Source organism: Columba livia, chromosome 6 (genome assembly GCF_036013475.1).
Source record: "Columba livia isolate bColLiv1 breed racing homer chromosome 6, bColLiv1.pat.W.v2, whole genome shotgun sequence".
Taxonomy (NCBI): Eukaryota; Metazoa; Chordata; class Aves; order Columbiformes; family Columbidae; genus Columba; species Columba livia.
Genome location: NC_088607.1, coordinates 22,063,614 through 22,083,705, shown reverse-complemented (window position 1 = coordinate 22,083,705; position 20,092 = coordinate 22,063,614). Strand labels below are relative to the sequence as shown.

The 20,092-nt window shown below is 42.8% G+C and overlaps 1 protein-coding gene across 50 annotated transcripts in view; it reads left to right on the top strand.

Annotated features, from left to right (window-relative positions):
• Positions 1 to 20,092, top strand: part of SORBS1 (sorbin and SH3 domain containing 1) — a 247,795-nt gene that overhangs the window by 180,515 nt on the left and 47,188 nt on the right. For 17 of the 50 annotated variants that reach the window (XM_065068459.1, XM_065068464.1, XM_065068462.1 and 14 more), the window contains 4 exons: positions 2,909 to 3,028; positions 4,773 to 4,888; positions 11,853 to 12,000; positions 17,046 to 17,075. In XM_065068459.1, the coding sequence (XP_064924531.1) occupies positions 2,909 to 3,028; positions 4,773 to 4,888; positions 11,853 to 12,000; positions 17,046 to 17,075 (414 nt within the window). Of the gene's footprint in view, positions 1 to 2,908; positions 3,029 to 4,583; positions 4,611 to 4,772; positions 4,889 to 7,239; positions 8,047 to 8,612; positions 8,985 to 11,852; positions 12,001 to 17,045; positions 17,076 to 20,092 lie in introns of all 50 variants that reach the window. The other 33 variants (XM_065068424.1, XM_065068417.1, XM_065068418.1 and 30 more) reach the window with 4 other exon arrangements.

Below are 20,092 nucleotides of genomic sequence, written 5' to 3'. Positions count from 1 at the left end.
CGGCTTCATCCTCTTCTCACTGTTTCCAGAGCTGTAGATTTCATCAGTAGGTAATAAAGTTAGCTCTTGATGGCACAATACACTGTTCTCAATTATGCTGCTCGTCTGCAGACATAATTGTGTCTACTTGAATCTGGGATCATTGTAAGCCCTTCTACTAATGCTCGTTTATGAGTACTATTGTTATTACAGCTTCATTTTGAACAAAACTCCTGATGAACTAAAGGTTTCCTGTGTATCTTTAGTCTTTATGAAAGTAAATGGATGTCAGAGATGGTATTTTACAGGTTCAAGCAGCATTCAGCTTTGAGGTGGTTTTGTTTTTCTGTATGTCCACTGACTTTACAGCATCTTTACATGGATAAATAAGGATGTTAGGCTGTCACCCCCTCCACGAGCACATTTTTTCCCACTAGAAGTACAAAATTATTTTTGTACTTTGCTGGATTTGGACAACCAGATTAGTCTATATGATACTGCTTGTCTCTCCTAATCTGTCACACATGTGCTCTGTTGGACTATTACAGTACTAACGTCATGTTTATTAGCATCTACTGGATTTCTGTACTGAGAGATTCAGATTTTTGTTTTCCTTCATTTCACCTAAATTGTCAGGGAATTAAACATCTTGGGTATTTCTCTTCCTCCCCAAATGGAAACAGTCTGACAATATTTAATTTTCAAACCCTTTTCAAAACATTTTAATTTTGTTGAGTTCAGAACAATTTTCCTGATTCTTACTGTTTCGATTCAATATACAGATTTAATATATTGTATGGATTTTTTTTTTAAGTACTTTGATTCCCAAATTAGATTCTTCTCGAGTATGATGGAGACATTTATGGCATGGTGTACTCTAGGTGTTTCCGTTTCTCTCCAGTGCCTGTGAAGGGAATGTAGGTGTAGGAATGTAGGAGAACAGCTACGCTGCCGTCTCTGGATGTCTGAATCAAGCCTGGTGACTCCCAACAGTGTGTCCATGCCTCAGAGTTACAGCACTCTTGAAACTGGAGTCCCAGAGCTTAAACCTTTGTCCTCTGGTTTGAAAGCAGGTCCGTAGAGTCCTCAGGCTGCGTGTTGTGCTGTGTGGATGGGAACAGTAGCCACAACTGGACTCCTGGGCAAAAGGAGTCCTGACCCTATCTGGGTCGTGTGAAAATCAGTCAGAGAAGTCAACTTCTTTCTCATCAGGTGTGTGGATGACCTTAAGGACATGATTAGTTGTGTGGTGTGAGTACAAATGTGGTATATTTAAGGATTAAGCAGCATTGGATGGATATCTCTGGGTGATTAGTCTTTCCCTTCATAGAGGCTGTCTAAACAAACTAAGCCTTAACTGTAGGAAAGTATCCTCTGATTCCTTACTTACTCAGTCTTTTCTCCAGTCCTAAATGTTTATCTGAAGCTATGCTTTTTTGTGAAATCCTTAAAGCACTAGAAGCCCATGTAAAAGCTTGAACTCTGGTGATTCCAGCGTGAAAGCTTTTGATGCAAGCCAGGTGTTTGACATTTTGTCGAGTCTTTCCCCTTACTGCTGTTGTCCATCTGGCACTATTGATGTTTCCCTATATTATGGCCATGTTTGTTGCGGTTTGTATGTTTTGCAACCTTAGCCGAGGTGTTGTCATGGTGTGTAGGCACTGTGCTGATATGGATTTAGTGGGACATTATCTTACTGCAATCAGCCAGCGAATACTGATCAGCACAAACATGGGCTGTTGTCTGGGCAAAAAGCATCAGCCTTTGCCCCATCTGTCCAGTCTGAAGGCAGAACTTTCATTATAGTAACAGTTCCTGCATCCCTCTCTGTGTAGGGATAGCATGATTCTCACCCCATAAACATAAAAATCATTATATTGTCATTTGTGTAACACCGTACATGCTCAGGACCTCTTCAGGCTCCCTGTGCTGTGTCATGGTAGGACTAACACCCCTGTTTAGGTAGGTCAAAGTGAAGCCTGATGGCAGTTGCAGGGTCAGTAATAGTGCATGAGGAAAGGAGAGGATGTGTTTTCCTGTGGAAGTAGCTTAGATAAGTGAGACACCCTTTAGGCTTATTGCTTCTATACGTATCTCAGAGGAAACAACTCTCCGGAAGGATTTTAAGTAAGGGGAAAAAAATAGTCTTGAAGTACTGGTTTGTTATTACTTCATAGCATGACAGGAGGAAAAAAATCCAAATCCATGGATTGAAATGTGCAAAGGTAAGCCTGCACGTTAAGCTGTGCTGAACTGGGCCTCAACAAGGTTGCTGGCATGATCTGGTGTCTGGCTCACAGGGTCACCTGAACAGATATATATTGTCTCTTCTAGGTTTTGGGATTTGGCTTCCTATGTCAGGAGGTTAAACACTGCTGCAAAACAAGGGAGACAACAAGGAGGCAAGATGGCTTGCAGCTCCCTGCCTTTAGATCATACTCAGCATAGGTTCAAGATTTTATTGTTCAGTGGCCATAAGAATGACTTTCTCTTTCAGTCCTCCACGAAAAGTATTTTTAAGGCTTCAGCACACAAATCGTACTGCTTTACATTATTGGGACATCCCTGTAGAAGAGACACAAGTGTAATGGTAGAATGTCCTTGCTACTACAATGTCTCCACACAAAGCAGACCAAATAAAGCAAATAGACCTGTGAAATTTAGTTCCAACACTCATCCTTTTTCCCCTCTTATCTCTGTTACACTGACTCAGAACTTACTTGTACATTCATCAATTACATGAATATGAAACTGCTTTAATTTCTCAATGCTTTAAATCCAGAGCTAATCTTCATCTGCATAATCATTACTAGATTGATTGACCTGGAGGCAGCCATGCTAAAATTACTACATAGGGCTCTGATGGCTCCTGATAGCTTTGTGTCGTCTGTTTCAATGTGTCTCCTCTGTGCCTGCACATTTCCTGTAGAAACGGATCCCACTAAAGTCTGCAGCGGGAAAGGAGCTGTGACACTCCGGGCGTCCCCAGCCTATGAAGAGAATCAGAATATCACTTCACCGAGTCCTCAGGATGTCGAGCAACCTGAAAGTAAGTGGATGGAAGGTTAACTGCAATATATTAGTCACAATAACCTCAAGTGGGGTCATCCCACGGTCTTGGGATGACTTTTTTTTAGATACGATTTAAAGCCCCAAATCCTGTAGCACAGTTGGAAAGCTCTTGCAAGAACCAGACCGGGGGAGGGAGACTGACTCTTGTTTGCTTCTAGTGCAGGTTTCATGACCACTCACTCATTGGCTGAAGTTTGTTTTGTTTACAGCTCCCTTTTGCTGTCAGAAGCACCACAAACTCTTTTTTTAAATTTTTTTTAAATTTTTTTTCTTCCTCCTGGAAATGTCTCCTCCTTTTATCCCAGGCGTGAGGTGGAACATAAAGAGGCCGAGTGGTGCTACTGCAACTGTAGCGTTCGCTTGGGTTGTCAAGGGAGCAGGGAGAGCGTCTCAGGCAGACAGTGTCGCCACAGAGCTCTGCCATCTTTCAATAGCAGACGTGTAATTACTTAATTGTAGGAGACAGGCAAAGCATAACAAACCTGGCCAGTGTCGTGGGTCTGGCAGAGAGGCTGAACTCCCAAAGGCAAGATGCTGTTAAGGGAGGAAGGGGTCAAACTTGCTCTTGAAAGCAAAGCATACATCGTTTCTGCCTGTATTGTTGGAAGAAGGGCAATTCCATTAATTCCAGCCCCAATGTGCTGCTTTCTGCTCTGTCTTCTCTTCCCATTCTGCTCCACCCGTGACCTACTCTCTTTTCATGCTTGCCATTCTCTGTTTCTTCGTTCCTACCCCCCACCATTGCCTCTCTCCTTTCTTTTGATGGCTTCATAAATTTCCAGCAGCTTGAATGGCAATGAGCCCATTACTATGGAAATCAGCTCATTAATACTTCCTTTGCTTACTCTCTCAATCACTTTATGAAATGTACTTTGGAGCTGGAAGAGCTTTTTGCATATAACTTAAACAGTAAAATGGGCAGAGGGGTGGGGAGGAGCCCAGTGGGAGGTGGGTAAATAGGTAATGAGACCAATATGCCTCCAGCTGCAGGGACTGGGTTTGTAAACTGACATTGTATTTTATACCTCTCTTCATGCACACACACTTAATCTGCAAAACCCGATCTATTTGTTGCCAATCCTTTATCTCAGTTAATCACACATAGTGATGTTGATAACAATAGATATGTCTTCATAGCCTGTGTCGTGGCTGGATACGGGATCCCAGCATTTCCAGTAATTTGTGGTGTCTGCACATCAAGCTGCAGCTTTAGAAAGTAGCTAGCTGGGCTGCCTTTTTGCCTCTGAAATAAGAATGTCAATGAACAATTGTTTCTTCATTGCACTGAATGAATTGCCTTGTGTTTACAAAGGTCAGAAACAAGCAGGGCATCATGTTTAGGGCTGGTCTCTATGGTAATTACGCAGCCCTGTCAGAAAGCATTTTATGTGTGAAATGAAGTAGCTCAACTCTTAACTTTAATTGGTATGTTTTCTGTAAATGTAATGGTTTATTTTTTCCCCTTTCTTTTCCTCTATGCCTGTCCTCCTCCCCCACACCTCTTCTGTCCCTCCTTTCTGTGAAATGCTTAGGTCTGGAGCCAGAAAACCCAGAAACAGGTACAAACGTTGGCTGCTTATGTTGTTGCTTCTGTTGCTTTCTCGGAAGGATTTGTTGTTGTCTGGAAAAAAAAAAAGAAGGGAGAAAGGAGTTTCCTCCTTTTGCTTGTCCTGTAGCTGGGAGGGAATCCTCTGTGATCTGTGTTTTCCTTCCTCTTGTAGATGACTGGAGATCGTCATCTAACACTGATGCCAATGGGGATGCCCAGCCATCTTCTCTGGCTGCCAAGGGTTATAGGAGTGTGCGTCCGAACCTTTCCTCAGACAGCAAGCCACAGGTAAGCCTTTCTTCTGTGACCCTGAGGGTGATCATCTGGGTTCAAGCACTGGATTCACAGTCAGGAGTCCTGGGTTGAACTCCAAACTTTGCTGCAGACTTGGGTAAGTTGCTGTGCCTCAGCCTTTCCTATCGTTAAAATGGGAGCAACCCTGATGTCAGCAGAGTGCTGTGGAGCTTGTGTGTTCAGGCACGCCACAGTATTTCCTTGGTGGATGAAGGAGGAGGACAACGCTGTTTGTCTGCAAGAAAAAAGGTGAAGTTGTCATCTATTACTGTTTTGTCTTTTATGTTGATCTATTTGCTAGAAGTTGCTACAGGTTGAAAGCAGAGTTACTTCCTATGTTAAAAACAAGATACTGGGGAAATGCCTTCCAGTTTTAACACTATAACTGATAAAAGCCAACAAGGGAAAGGTTATTTGTACCCGAAGGTGAATAGTTGAAGTCAATCTGTTAAGAGAAGTGTAACTTCATCCTTTTTCTTTTGAGCGGCTGGTCTGCACAGAAGCAGACTGAAAGCTGATAAGGAAACCCTTTGTTAGAGACTGCTTTCTTGTGTGAAACAGAGTCCCCTGAAAGCCTTGTCCCCTATCGGAGTGGCTGCTCTCATCATCAGGGACCTATAGCAATGTCACAGAACAGACACCGTTCCTGAAATTGGAAGAAGGTACAACTCAGATGAAGGTATGGGAAGGAGTGGCACCCTAAAGGAGACACCCATTTAGTGCCTGATAGTTCCAGCTGTTGTGTAGTCCCCTATTGATCTTGTTGGTGAACAGAGAGAGCGCTGATGCACGCAGTACTTCTATAAGAAGTCTCAAGGACTGCTGCCCAAACTAAGCTGAAATGGAAGAAAATGAAAAATAGCAATTGCAGGTGGAGAATTAGTATTTCCTGACAATACTATGTGGTTGTAAAGTGATGCTTCACCTAACCTAGGGAAATATTGTGGCACTCTGAAGTCTCCAGACCGAAAGTACTTTTCCTTAAGGAATGAAAAGGAATGAGCCTGCTCCAGAAGCAGAAAAACTTCAGACTGAGCACTTACCAACCCACTTCTCCACTCCCATACACATCAGGGAACAGGGGTAATGAGGGGAAGCATGAGAACAGTTGATTTTGGGACAGCAGCTGTAATTTTATGAAGCTATTCTATGTCTGTATCCATGTAACAAGAATAGGTGCTGGCCATAACCTGTCATGTGTGGGTGAATTCGAAAGGTGGTATATTTTTCAGATTTGAGTGTTGCAAGCTGTTAAGGCATCTTAGTTCTCTGGTTTTGGCCATTTTAGCAGTGGTTTTGCCAGCCTTTGCTCATAAAGATATGACAACAGGGTGTGTGTAAAACCTACTTTCATGGTCTCCAGAGGGTTAAATTGCAAGAATGCAGGGAACTGCTATTCATTAGGTGGGCGTTTTAATTATCTTCCTTTCAGGAGTTTATAGTTTTCAGCTACTGGTAACTAACCTCTCTATTGCGAAGTTATTTTACTTCAAAACAGTTTGACTTTTGGGAAAAAAATCACTATAATTGGAGTTGGATTTGTAGCTGGCAGGCAGTTGTGGAGTTAGCAACCTATATGTGCAAAGTACCAAAAACAGTAAAGCTTTTAAAATTATTTATTAGAAACACGATTTCTCTGTTGGTGTTCTTAGAAACTCAGTTCCTCAAGAGACTTTAATTGTTCTGGTCTTCCTGAAAGCATTTTCAGGACTGAAAAATGCTGAAGAGAATTCAAGAGCTAGCTTTCAGAAGGAAGAAATGTTGGGTTTTAACTTAGCCAGCTGTGGCAGTCTGTAATGTTCACATGATGTCTGCTTTCATTAGCACTGGTGAAACTTCACAATGTTCATTTTTTGGCGGTGCTCTTAACATGCAGAGATGGCCTAGAGCTCTGAATTTCGCTTTGCGATTCAAATGTCCCCTGTGCTGGGAAGTAGTTAGTTGCATAGGCGTGAGCCTGGGTTTAGTTAGCCAGGATGTTAAATCTTGACTCAGGCTTTCCAGGGGGCATGGCGGATGTTGCTGTGCAGGCCTCTCGAAACAATACAGCATTGAGAGATGTTTACCCCAGAGGGAGGAACGTGTAGGCAGGGACTTGAGAACTGGGTAAAGTTTGGGTGCTGCAGTGCTAAGAAAGAGAGAATGTGTGAGATGATGTGTGTGAGTTCTGCACGGGTCTCCCAGATACTGTGTTTGCTTTTTGTTCTTGCTGTATTAAAACCTGCTTAACCCAAGTCTAATGACCTAATTCATTCTTTGAATTTATTTATTTTTTTCCTGCCTTTTCCTTTCATTTGGTGCTGCTTCCTCTTTCCCTCTCTTCCTTCTTAATTCTGCCTGGGCAGGCCCTTGCTCCTCCCCGTCCTCCTCTTCCCAAAGAGGAAAGCTTTGCATGGCGTCCTCGCACTGACACTAAAGCGACCAACCTCTTGCCAGTGCCCATCATGGACTGCGTGTACCTGAATGCGCCCAAGCCTTATACACAGCGTGTGTCACCAAATGCCAGTGCACGGTGTTATTTCTCGTCACCAACCCCCTATGGGGCCATCCCCAGTGGGAAGCAAGGCTTGCCAGCAGGGCATTCCCCCTCTACAGGCCCCAAAGATGAGGTGCATGCTGGGCAGCCACTCTTGGAAAGTCGCTCCTTGTCGGATGCATCATCCCTACAACGCAACCCTGACAGGGCAGATCCCAGTAGTAAAGCTGGAATGAATTCCAGTCATGAGACGAAGGCGGATAAAAAGGTCACCAAACTATATGTAGCTTGTTTATCTAACAGCACTTGCTCAGCCGCATCTGAAAATTCCACTGGCACCACACATGACCCAGCAGCCAGCACCAGTTTGGGCGCTGAGATCACTCAGGCACCAGCCACCGACATTGTTTCTTCTGTAACAGATACTGGAAAGTCTCTTGCTGCTGCTGCTCCTCCTCCTATCCCTCCCAGGCCGTACTTTTACATTGTCCTCAGTAAAGACGCAGTTAGTTATGATGCGGGCCAACCCTCCTGGACTCAGTCATCACCTCCGCAAGCTGTGAGGGACAGAGTGCTAGAGGCCCCGAGCACAGCTGCCACAGAGGACAGGATGAGAAAAGAGCCTTACCTTACTCAGCGGCGACAGCCACCATACAAGGCAATGGGACGCAGCATGGTACATGTTTTCTCCATAACCTTGTTTTCTTTCAGCTGTGTGAATGGTTCTTCAATTCATTACAATGTTCTCTTAATGCTTTATTCCCCTCCTACCTAATTTCTTAGCACTCATTGTGCCACCTGAGTCTTGTGGTCTTCTACTCGATAATACTTAACACCCCATGAGCACCCTCCCCCCAACATTGATCTGTGTGTTTGTATGTGTGGTGTTGGTAGGGGGTTGGGTTGGGCTGGTGAGGATCTTTCTATTTTAGGGAGGTGTAAAAGAAGCAAACTCTGTAATATGATGGTTACTGCTTCTCAAGTGATGGTGAATGCAGAGCTGTTCTTGGTTTGATTTAGCCTCACTACATAGAACTGGAAAAGAGGGGAAGTTTTTTGTGAAAAACTGTGTGTGTTCACAGAGGCCAGGGCTGTAAGACTAAAGAAGTGTGTTTCCTTGAAGAGAGAAGATGTGTTGGTGTTTCATATAATTTTGGGTGCATCCTTGCATGACACTGTATGGCTGCATTAGACTAAAGTACCAATCTCCCCCGTTGCATAACAACACCTTGTTTCCTACAGGATGCCACTGCCACCACCACAGCTCAGCCTGGGGTTATAGTAGTCCCCCTCCTCCAGGTTAATCCCGACAGACAGCAAGAAGGCAGCTCCAGCACTCCACCACCGCCTCTGGTTCCTTTCGGGCAAGGCTCCGTATTCCCTGAGACTGTTTCTTCTGGCTCACCCTTGACTTTTCCGACTCTAGACGATTTCATTCCCCCACATCTCCAGAGGGGTTTCCACCATAACCAAGCACCCTCTGCATCTGACACATTACCCTCTGTTTACCCGAAACTGCCATTCTTCTCATCACCACCTTCACTTGTCCCTCCAGTCACAGGGGCTTTGCACAGGGGCTCGAAGCCTGAAATCACTGGAGTCATCTCACATACAGTAAGCTTGCCAAGTACCCTCCTCGCCCTTTTCCTAAATTTGTATTCCTAGATTAAAATTACTTTCTCCTTGCAATACTAAACTTGAGAGAGGAGTGATGACTCACTCCCTGCCAGCAGCATGACAACTGAAACCTTGTTTACGTCCTAGTGCATGTGTGTTGCCTGCCTTGTGCAGCTTTGAACTTTCTATTGACTCCTCGCAACAACGTTTGACTGTCTCCCTTTGTGCCCATTCTACTAGGTGATGCACACCATAAGAGTCTTCACAGGATTGTCTCAGAATAATGAATTCTGTAGAAACAGAATAGCTGTAACTAACTGATCTCTTCATGCTCTTTTAATTGCATCCTTAATTATGTTTCAATAATATTTAAAGAAGCAACAACAGACCGGTTAAAGGTTAGGGCTGTTTTTCTGGCCACAAGATCATATATATGGTCTCTACACAAATCCCTGCCAAAATCAGTATAAGATTGCTGCCAAGATCCAATGACCTACAAGCAATAATATCAGTTATGGACCTAAGAGTCTTCCAAGCATGTAGGCGCTATGGGATAGGTTAGAAGGAGAAGGTCTCTTCAGTTTGGAATTGCTTGTCTTTGAAAATTTTGAAGAATTCAATCTGCAACAGTTTTAATTTGCAATTTATTGTATTCTTCTTGGATTAGGTTCTGTTTCTCTTTAAATGCATCACCTGTTTTAAAAAGCCCTCAAGGACAAGGAGGAAAAGCATCACTCAGAGTTGCAGAGGAGGCAAAAAGTACCTGACCCTCCTTGTACTGCAAGTCTTACAACCACCATTTTTTTTATATTGTTGCTTGTAAGGACAAGTAAGAAGTTCAGCAGAACCCCCTTCTTATGATGATGCTTTCTTTGCCCCCTCACTCTTTAGGGATCTTGCAAACAGGCATGAGGGGGAGAAGAAAAAAACAACTAAGGAGGGAGAAGAAAAAAACAACTAAGGATTATATTTTCAGAAGTTCTCAGCACTGGTGTTTCTGCTTCTGTTGAAATCTGTGGGTTTTTTTACTGCAGAGAACAATGAAAGTTTAGGGGATTTGGTATGTGGTGGGTTTTTTTGGTTTTCTCACTTTTTTTTTTTAATGAAGCCTATCTGCAGGCTCCAGAAAAAAATCAGCAGGCATCCAAATCAGAGATGAGCAGTGGAAATTTTCTTGTACCTGATTTTCATGAGATAAGAGTTTTGAAACATCTCTGGGCATGCCAACTTCAGGCATGTGGTCACAGGTTTTTTTCCACAAGGATTTAAATGGTCTTCATTCACCCACTTTGGTGACTTACCTGGTACTGCGGAGCCTATCCTAATCGGACATCCCTCTTCTTTGAGGGGTACTTTGTATTTTAGTTATTCAAGTGAAGCTCAAACACAACTTGTTTATACTTCTCCCTGACCTCCCACTCCTTTTCCCAAATTTCATTGTTTGGAATATTATCACAGTCAGAAAAATGGGGCTGGATCTCTCTCTTAGGGACATCTATTTCTGAAGACCATTGGTTCTTTTCTGTCCTCATTAAATGTCTATAGCCTGAGCAGATGCTGCTTGGAGCAAGATCACCACCATCCAGCAGCAGCTGATTGTTCTTCCCTGTTTCTCCTCTAGGCTGGAGAGACTGTAGATGCTTGTTGTGATTACGGCAAATTCTCACTATGATTTATCTCTGAGCTCTGGTGTCAGCCCTCACTCTGGCCTCTGTTCAGTCCCCTACCTGATCCTGTGAGTCCTTTCCCCTGATGCTAGTGAGTATGAAGGGCACAGAGTTGCACTTGGCCAGAAAAGCCAGGAGCAACATTCTGTGCATGTTCAGGTTGTTTTAATAGTGATGAAAATCCCCCTGAATGTGCAGCTCCATTTTACAGGTTGCGGCATTTCAGTCTGACAGTGGAGTAGCAGGAGTGCAGAAATCTAGTATGCTGTTCCACACTCTCTTTGTTTGGATGCTCATTCCCCATTAACGATAATTGTGTGTCCAAATTCCTTAAGAATATTTGAAAAATCTCAGCCTAAACTGGCACACACAGTCTTAGTCATAGTGTACCAATAAAAGTATCCCTGGACTGAGGTGTTTCAAAGATGAACTAGTTTTTAAAGTTTCCCTGTTGACACAGCCTGTATTTCTACAGAATAACCAGAGCTGTGATGATACCAGAGGTGGGTTTGAAATAAGTAAATAATGGAGCTGCATGGAGAACAAGAACAGCTTGCTATCCGTGCACCAGTGACAAAGCCACGTTGAGTATCTTCCTTGCTAGAGTCTTACTTTTTATCCTCTATATTGTTTTGGTTTGTGTTTTGTTTTTAAATTTAATTATTTTAATCAGGTAGGTGTCACACTGTCTCCTGAGTGATGGTGCTAACCTTATTCCTTGGACCTTCCTTACCAAACCAGCTGCAGTAAAAATATTTCACTCCAGAATTGCATGAGTTTTGCATGTCTGACTTCTTGCTATGAAAGGAAGACTTCTAAAATAAATGTTTGTGTGTGTACATATCAGGGGGAAGGTGTGTGCGTCTTTCCCCTCCAAACAGATCTGTTCATTTCTGGCACCCTGCATTTGCTCCAGAGAGTCTGCTGGATGAATTTAGTGCCTCCTTTTGGGGTTGGAGTTGTGAAACCCAACACCAAATAATTATAGTACCGCCTTAGCAAACTAATTGCATTAACAACGGGCAGGGTACATACAAGGAGCAGGGTAACACTCATGCTTATGCCTTTTTTACTAAAATTTGCTGTGATTATGCCTCTCATTCAGTTCAAAATCTTTGTGGTTTGTTTTTTTTTTCCAGATTTTCCCAGTGTAGCAGCCTTGTTCATGTCACTAATGGTGTGTTGCTCTCCTTTTCAGGACTCAAGTCCTGTGCTAAATGAAGTGCCCCAGCCTGGCACTGGCACTGACTATCCAACCTCCTTCACTTCAATCAACAAGTCTTCCTCTGCATATCCCTCTACTACAATCGTCAATCCCACTATTGTCCTTTTGCAGCACAATCGAGGTAAGGAGACTTGCATATTGATATTTGCGGCTCAAACTGAGAAACCTGGTATGCTATAAGAAACTGGAGAATGTGTGTGCCATGAACAATTAAGCCTAAACTAAGAGCTAACAAAACTACCTCCACAAGGTTGTAGTGACTGGAGCACAGAATAGGCAAGTAAGAGGTTAGAGGCGTGGGACAATGTCTGCTTTTTCTAATTAGAACCTGTGGATCAGAAGCCACTCTGAGGTTGGGGGAGAGGCTTACAGCTGGGCTATGTACATATGAATAAGTTATTACAGGGTAACAACTTATTCCCCATCAGGTGTTCTGGCATGGTGGAAAGTGTGTATGTGCTCACCTTATTGTCAGTAGAAGCCAAGGTAGCTTGAAGTAGGTTCTCCCTATCTGGAAAAGTGGGTGTCTTACTTCTTGGTTACCACAGTATGAAAGCAGTTGTATTTTCAATTACTGTGAAACAGATTTGGCCTCTGAATTCTCAGCAAAATTTACCCAATAGTAAATAATCTGTTTGTCCGTAAGTTTAAATAGGGCAATTTGTTCCTCTGTCCCAAACTGGATCAATTCAGACTAATACTGCAATAGTCCTTGAGCACTGGGTTTGCAGATGAACAAAAAAACCATGTTGGAGCACTCCTGTGTTTACTAATCTAAGCCTTTCTCTGCCTCACAGCAGCTCCCTCTGAATGGATAGTTGCATCTCTTTACCTCTGGCATTAGAGGGAAACTTTGCTTCTCGTTTTCTTTCTCCTGATGGCTGGCATTGCCTCAGCCTCCCGGTTCATTGTGCATCACTAAAGTCTGTAGCTTATAAAAGGGTCACACAGGTGCAGACCCACTTGCCTTGGTTTCCAGCGGACTTAGGAATCTCTAAGACAGGCAGATTCCAATCTACAGTGCAAGGCCTGTACTCCTCATATTGTAGTCATTCTAGTTACAGGCATGCATCGATGTGCTCCTCTGCAGCCTCAAATGTATTTCTTTTTCAGTGCCTTTTTAAAACAGACTTCAGTCTTTGATCCTGAAGATAGTGTCCTCACCGTAGCCCAGCTGATTATAAGTGTAATGAATGGGTTTTCTCTCCTTTTTTTGCCAGTATCTAAAGCAGCTTTGCTTACGTGCTTCGGAGTGAGGGTGTCTGGATTCCTCAGCTGCTTCAAGAGGAGAAAATGTTATTTGAGGCAACCTTTTTTCTCTCAAAGCTTTTTGTTTACTTTCTTGAGGTGGCATACTCATTTGGTTGGTTTGTGTATTAAATTTGGAGCATTTCAGTGTGTACCACACAAGGATATTTTATTTATGTAGATTTTAAGAACACTAGAGACAAATCTGTATAATATGATCATCCATACATACTGGCTTTGAGACAACAGATGTCAGATTGTTCTGTTTACTAAGTACCTTCACAGTTAAGAGTTTGTCCTGTGTGAATATCTTGCCCCTCTGACCATTAGCACTCATGATACTGAATCCTGATAGACTGAAGAGCCTTCTCTCATCACATTTTTGTTGACTGTGATATAGATCATGGCCTGATAAGCAACTTGATCGAGTGTGTGAAATATCTCCTTCTAATACGTGATTTTCAGTCTTTATTGGTCAAACTTGTAATTTGCAAGAATCATATAGAACTGGCTTGACAAGGCATCGTAGTCGTAAATCTGTATTGGCTGACATTGCATATGTCATACTGTGTTTTTATTAGTAAAATCCCATATAAGTTGTTGCAAGATTTTTTATTTTCTGGCATTATTGTCAGCTTGACAGACAGATGTCCCAGACAGCATACTAATGCTTTTTGAACCTTGTCACGACATTTGCTTTCATCCTTGTCCTCTGGAGTTTCCTTTGTTTTCCAAGACATACTGAGGATGAATGTTAATTGTCCAGTGAGCTGCTCTCTCCATAACTGCTCTGTTTAGAGCAGGAAACTGCTCTAACGCTCTTCAGTACGGTTTATATGAATGTGTTAATTTTCAAGCATCTGACCTCAGTTGTTATCATTTGGCATAGTCCTTAGTTACTGTTGCAGTGGAAAGTATTTCTCCATCAGGCAGGAGGACGTCAGAATATTATTTTTTTTCAAATGCAGAATGGAAATAGTAATCAGATGTGTCATCTTTTCTGCTCTCTTATTAACAATTCTACTGTGCCTACTTGGTAAAAGAACAAGATCATTGCTGCTTTTCTGTTTATTCTCCATGTACCTCAAAACCTATTTTTGAATCTCTGAGACATTCTGTCATTTTCATTCACTTCCCGGTATCTGCTGCCCACTCATAAGTATGCATTTTCTTACTTATCCATCTTATCTATTGAGGGTTTCTTACAGTTCCTTATGCTACCCTTCCTACCTAGGCTTTATTTCAGAACAGCATCAAGGTTTATTTTTGCTGACTCAGTGTTTTTTAAATGGTTCTCAGATCTTAGTTACCTATTACATCTCTGTCCTGGCTGACGTGATTCATATTTGGTTTCATCTTTATGGACCTTATCTATTCAAACCTGGTTTGGTCTCATGACATATGACAAATTGTTAAAAGGTTATGAGCCACCTTCAGCTGAATGGTTAATTATGTTTTGTGCTGAAATCAATTCCTTCATGTCAAGATGAGGTTTAATATAAATTCCTGTTGTGTACTATGAAATACCCTTTGAATTAGAAATTTCAAGGTCATTTTCGTGCTTGAAGTGTGAGATCTCCAGTAGTTTAGTTAGTCTTCAAGGTCGATAATGTGGCTTTCCTTCTCCTCACTGAATTATCGATTGCTTTTTAAGGAGCTGGTTATCTTAATCTTTGGAGTGACTATTGCAGTAGACATCACCAACTGTCCTATTTTATGTTTTATCTGCTAGTTCATCTGTAAGCATGTAAGACCCTTTGATTTGGGCCTGTCAGAGACTTAGAAACAGGTAATGGCATTTGAAGCACAGAAACTACACTATATCCTTTTTTTGTCTGCTTGATCTTACTCATTTAGTTGTGATGACAGAGCTCAGGATTTTTTCTACTGGATTTCAGTAATACCAACTCAATAAGATTTATGCTTAAAAGCAAGTCATTTCAGATCCTAGTACCAAGGTAAGAATTTCTTCCCTTCATATATGCTGGTGTCTTGATTAATTTTCTTTTTGACACCTTTATTTTGCACTAAACATGTACTCAAATACTTGTTTCCTCTTACCTTTTTCTTACTGGTTTCAAGTCTTGGTCTGCCCCAGTGCTCCCTCCTCTGGGGACTCTGAAGGCATCTGTAGTCATTCCTTCACTGTTGCCAGCAGTTATATTCCCCTGCTCAACTCTTTCTTTGGGAAGCCTGCGAGGTCTTGGCCTTTGCTCACAGTCCCAGAACACAAGATGGAGAATGAAAGCCTCGGTGAGCTGGTGTGTGCCTGGGGCTACAACCTGTCTCTTGTCAGACAGGACAGTGCAATAGCAGAGACCACCTGCTCCTGCTTCTGTCTGTCAGCAGCTCTTTCCTAGTCAGAAACACCAAGTGAAGAGGCATATTCCTCTTCATGTAAAAAGTTTGGTTGTGGTTTGTTTTTTTTTTTTTCAAATGAGAAGTCTATTCATCCATGATATTCTTTCCTCTGTGGTGGAAGAGATACAAAAGAGCTCTCAAGTGTCGATTCTTTAAACCACATGCTTTATCAGGAGATCTTAGTGACTGAATCCAGTTCTGCTTAGTGAAGGTGATGACTGAAGCTGAGACCATCCTCACCCCCATCTTTTCTCCTAACACACCAGCCTGCTCCTGGTGGTGGGCTTAGAAGAGTGAACTCTGTGGCAGGTGGTTCCCAATCTAGTTTTCAGGTTCGGATTGCTAATATTTCCTTTTCTCTGTTGCACGTGAGGGTTTGTTTCATATGTTGGCAGCTGTCATGTGACAGTAATGCCCAGGAGCAGCTTGCCATTGGTGGTTAGTGGAGCAGAAGTGCTGGGGTTAAAGAACAAAGTCCATAGATATTGGTGAAGGAGCTGCACTTAGTGAGAAGGAATATAAATTTCCCTTGCTGAAGCTGATCCACTTATTACAAATATGTAGTGAAGGTGGGTTCTGCTGGCAAACAGCGGACGACTGGAGCATTGTTAGCTACTGCGGACTTGCTTGGCAAGTGTCCCACGCCACCCCAAAGCACAGGTATTTCCTGGACAGGCATTGCATGGCATGGTTTGTTACGAATGTATAACAAGTGTGATTAATATATTAAAATTTCGAAATCTTTGCATTAACAATGGGAGCTTTCAAGAATGTTTGTATTTTGTATGTCAGTAAAATAGTTACTTTTCAAATTACTTTAATGCTTTAAATGAAGGGATTAATTGCTAGGGAGTAGAAAGAACAGAGAACAGGGTGCTAAGAATTCTTGGTTTATTCTGAGCCGTGGTTTGGGCAAGTCATTTGAGCATCCCTTTAGAAAGCAGCTGTGAGCATCAACTTTAGGGTGGTCAAACATACTGGAAGGTACCACAAATGTTCCAGTCTGAGAACTCAGTAATGAGAAACTGTAAACCAAGGGGACCGTTCTGAGAATCAAAGCCTTAACCAAGCTGTATCTGTGGCTCAGTAGTACGTGGTGAGACTCGGCAATTACAAACAGCGACTTGGTCTTTTCCTGTATCCCTTTGAAATGCTACAGCATTATTGTTTGAAAATGTACTTCATGGTAATGGTTACAGAGTTAGTTGTCAAGTTGTTTGTGAATCTTTACTGCTTTTCAAATTGTCTGCTGCCCAACTTTTTTCATCCTCTAGTGTTAAGAAAAAAAAAATTTAAAATTTTTAAGTTGTTTTTTGCAAATGTCTTGGTCACTGCATCGTGAGTTTTATATTATTCCACGAGGCTGCACCGTGGAGAGGGGACTGTGGGCTGTCACTTTGGCAGGGTATTTGAAAACAGACTCTCCCCAGCAGCTGCTGCCATTCTGTCTACAGTGTATTTCTTGCCACTCAGAAATGCAGCACCAGAGCACTTGCTGTTTATGTCTCACACGTTTGTTCTGTATTTCTTTTTGTTTTGTTTCTTCCTTTACCACAGAACAGCAAAAAAGGCTTAGTAGCCTGGCAGGTATGATGTGAAAGGTCTGCTACCTCCCAGCTGCTGCCTCTGCTGGAGCAAAGCTGCTGCTTTGTTAGCTTATGGAGTACCTTTAGCAAACACACTTCCCAGGAACTGCAAAGGAATGAGTATAAATATTTGTCTTGGCTTAGGCCAGGTCACTAAATGTTTGATTCCAGTCTTTTCTCCCAGTGCTACCTGTGTGGCCACATGTGAATATACTTAAACCCTAAATTGTCTGTTCCTCCTAAGTCATAAAGATTTACATAAAGTTTGATTGTACCACTTGACTTTTGGGCCTGCCTTTTGAGCCTTTTAGGTTTATTCTCTTGGGGCATATTCTCAAGTTCCTCTACACAGCCATTAAAGTTAGTCTTGCTTGTGGTGAGGAGGGGGGGAAGAGAAATGAAAATCAGTATTGACGTGAGTCCAGGAACAGAGGTATTTGTGCCAGATGTCAATAAATAAATGATAAAATTGTAGTATGTGAGTATGCACGTGTGCTGCCACCCTTCTCATCCTGGGCAGCTTTCTGCTGTTGTAGTGAGTATGAGTCTCTCCTTGAAGGAAGAACAAGCTGTTTTCCTGGTCATCTTTCCCTCCACACACCCCAAATAGAAGTAGCTCAGTCTGCAGTGGGCGTTATAGGAACAGCACATTATGCACCTGCTTACACATATTATTTTTCTCCGGTTATGGTCATGTAGAGGTGGAAGAGAACAGAGTCACAGAGAGTGCCTAAGCAATTTAAATACCACAAATAGAAACACAGAGAAGCCAATAGTGCTACTGGGCTGCTGCGAGGGCCCTGGACTAGCAGAGTGTCCTGTGGGGCTGACATCTGCCCCTGAGGCAGCTGCTGACCTGGTCCATCCTCCTTCACCTGTGACACCAGCCTGTCCCTCCTCTCTGCTGCAACCCTGCTGAGGTGACAGTCTCGGCTCCTTCCCTTAGTGCAGGTGTCGTCTCACCAGACACACCCAGCTATGAGTTTAACGCTTGCTTGCAAGTTTGGACAGAGGTTTCCTGTTGGTTTTCCCTTTCACAAGGTGTTTCCCTTCATTACCAGGAATTCTTATGTTTTCTAGACTAGAGATGGCCACAGAGCAGTTTGCTACAGCCTGGATGATTCTTGGTCTGGAAGAGTGAAGCACGTTGTGGCATAGCTGGGTCTGCACCTGATCTCAGTGTGCCAAAACAACCACAAAAGCTGTGGGCTGCCAGCTCTCCCCCTGCATTTTATAATATGTTCTCTTGATCACAGCAGTAAAACTCTCATGCTGTGCAATCCCCTGTACTGCTGCTGTTCTTGTGAAAGGGTGGCACAGGTGTGCTGACTGGTGCAATCTGCTTATTTGGGCAATTAGGCACCAGATTTGGCTCTCTGGTTTTTAAATACCTCAAAGCCTCATATATAAACTCTTTTGAAATGATGGGAGCTGCATGGCAAATATAATACATTAGTGTGACACTTAGCCATTATTCTCCAAGTTGTAGAGTATTGTAGGAAATCTGTGGTGAAAGATGTCTGCTTTAGTTCCTCCCTCTGCAAAGACACCCATGCAGCAGGTGTCTGTGTTTGTGGTATCAGCTGGGCAGCCAAACTGGAAGAGGCTGAAGTATTCCTCTTGGCCAAGTCCTGTGGTGCTGGGAACCTGGCAGGATGTGCAAGGAGGGCTTGCCCTAATACCACTCATGCTGGCAGACAGGCCTGTCCAGTCTTGAGGTGTTAGTCCAGCACCTTCGACCAGTTCTAAGTGCACTCTAAAAAGTGCTTTTGAAAACTCCTTCAAAATACATTTAACTGGCTGGTAGATTTTTCCCCTGGCTATGCCATCCTACATAGCTCCCAAACCTTCATGCTATAATATTAAGATGGTTGGGGGATGGCTGGTACAGGCCAGATGGTGGGTTTTATTTTTGTTAAATCATCAAAATAAAGATTTTGCTTAGAATCATGGCTGTGGCACTGGGAAAACAGATTGTGATACGTTTACCCTGCCATTTTATATCTATCTTAGGTATTTTGAAGATTATCATCGTAGTTTCACATGGGGTCTACCTGGCAAACAGCCAGATATTTTTCCCAGTGCATGGAGTTAGGGAACTGAAGAGAAATAAGATGTATTTACTAGTTCTGTTAAAAAAGATCTTTGTCACCTTCTCTGGCATTAAATTCTTTAGCCTGCAGAAAATTACTTTCTAGACCAGAAGCTCAGGACTTGTAACATCAGCAGTGATGATAAGTAATGGAGGAAAGTTGTGACTTCTCCTAAAATTTCCATGCTCTCCACGTATCCTCATCCACATCCAAAACCGCTTCCTTTTGGCCTTCAGGGTCTGCTTCTGGAAGCTTAGTAAGGAATTTGGTAATGGGAATAGACTGAATATTTCCTACAAAATGGAGAGCCCTGTACACCAGGGACACAAAAGGCCAAAACACAGTGGATGCACATTCACAGGGAAGGGAAGTAGGTTGAAAATACTAAACAAGGATTTAATAGATGCTTTGCTCCATTTTGAACATTTATAAAAGTTACTTGATTTTTCTTAAAGAGGAGGAACACCTAAAGTTTGATGGTAATTTCAAACCAACCACTCAAACGCAGATCTTCAACGTACAGTGTTTTGCAGGGCAGAATTGTGTTTGCTCAAGGTACCAACAGACCAATGCTGTGTTATGCATGAGCCTTTCCTCTGCTAAGTGCCCCTTTCAGATTTCTGCACATTTAATGGCTTTGGGCAGTATGGTTATGTGCATGCGAATAAACATCTCTCTCTTTCTCCTCAGTGCATGCAGTGATGTAAAAATGATAGGACATGGCAAAGTCTTGATGAGGCAGACTGTAGAATCACAGATATTTCCTCTCCAGAAAATTCACATAGAAAAGGTCCTTGGCGGAGCGTAAGGGTTGTTGTGCTGCAGCTCTCCAGAGCATAGCAGAGCTTCAGAGCAGCTGAAGGAACCTCCCTGGGTTCCTTGGCCAGTGATGGTACCTACTGCTACATGTGGGTGTAAGCTGGGC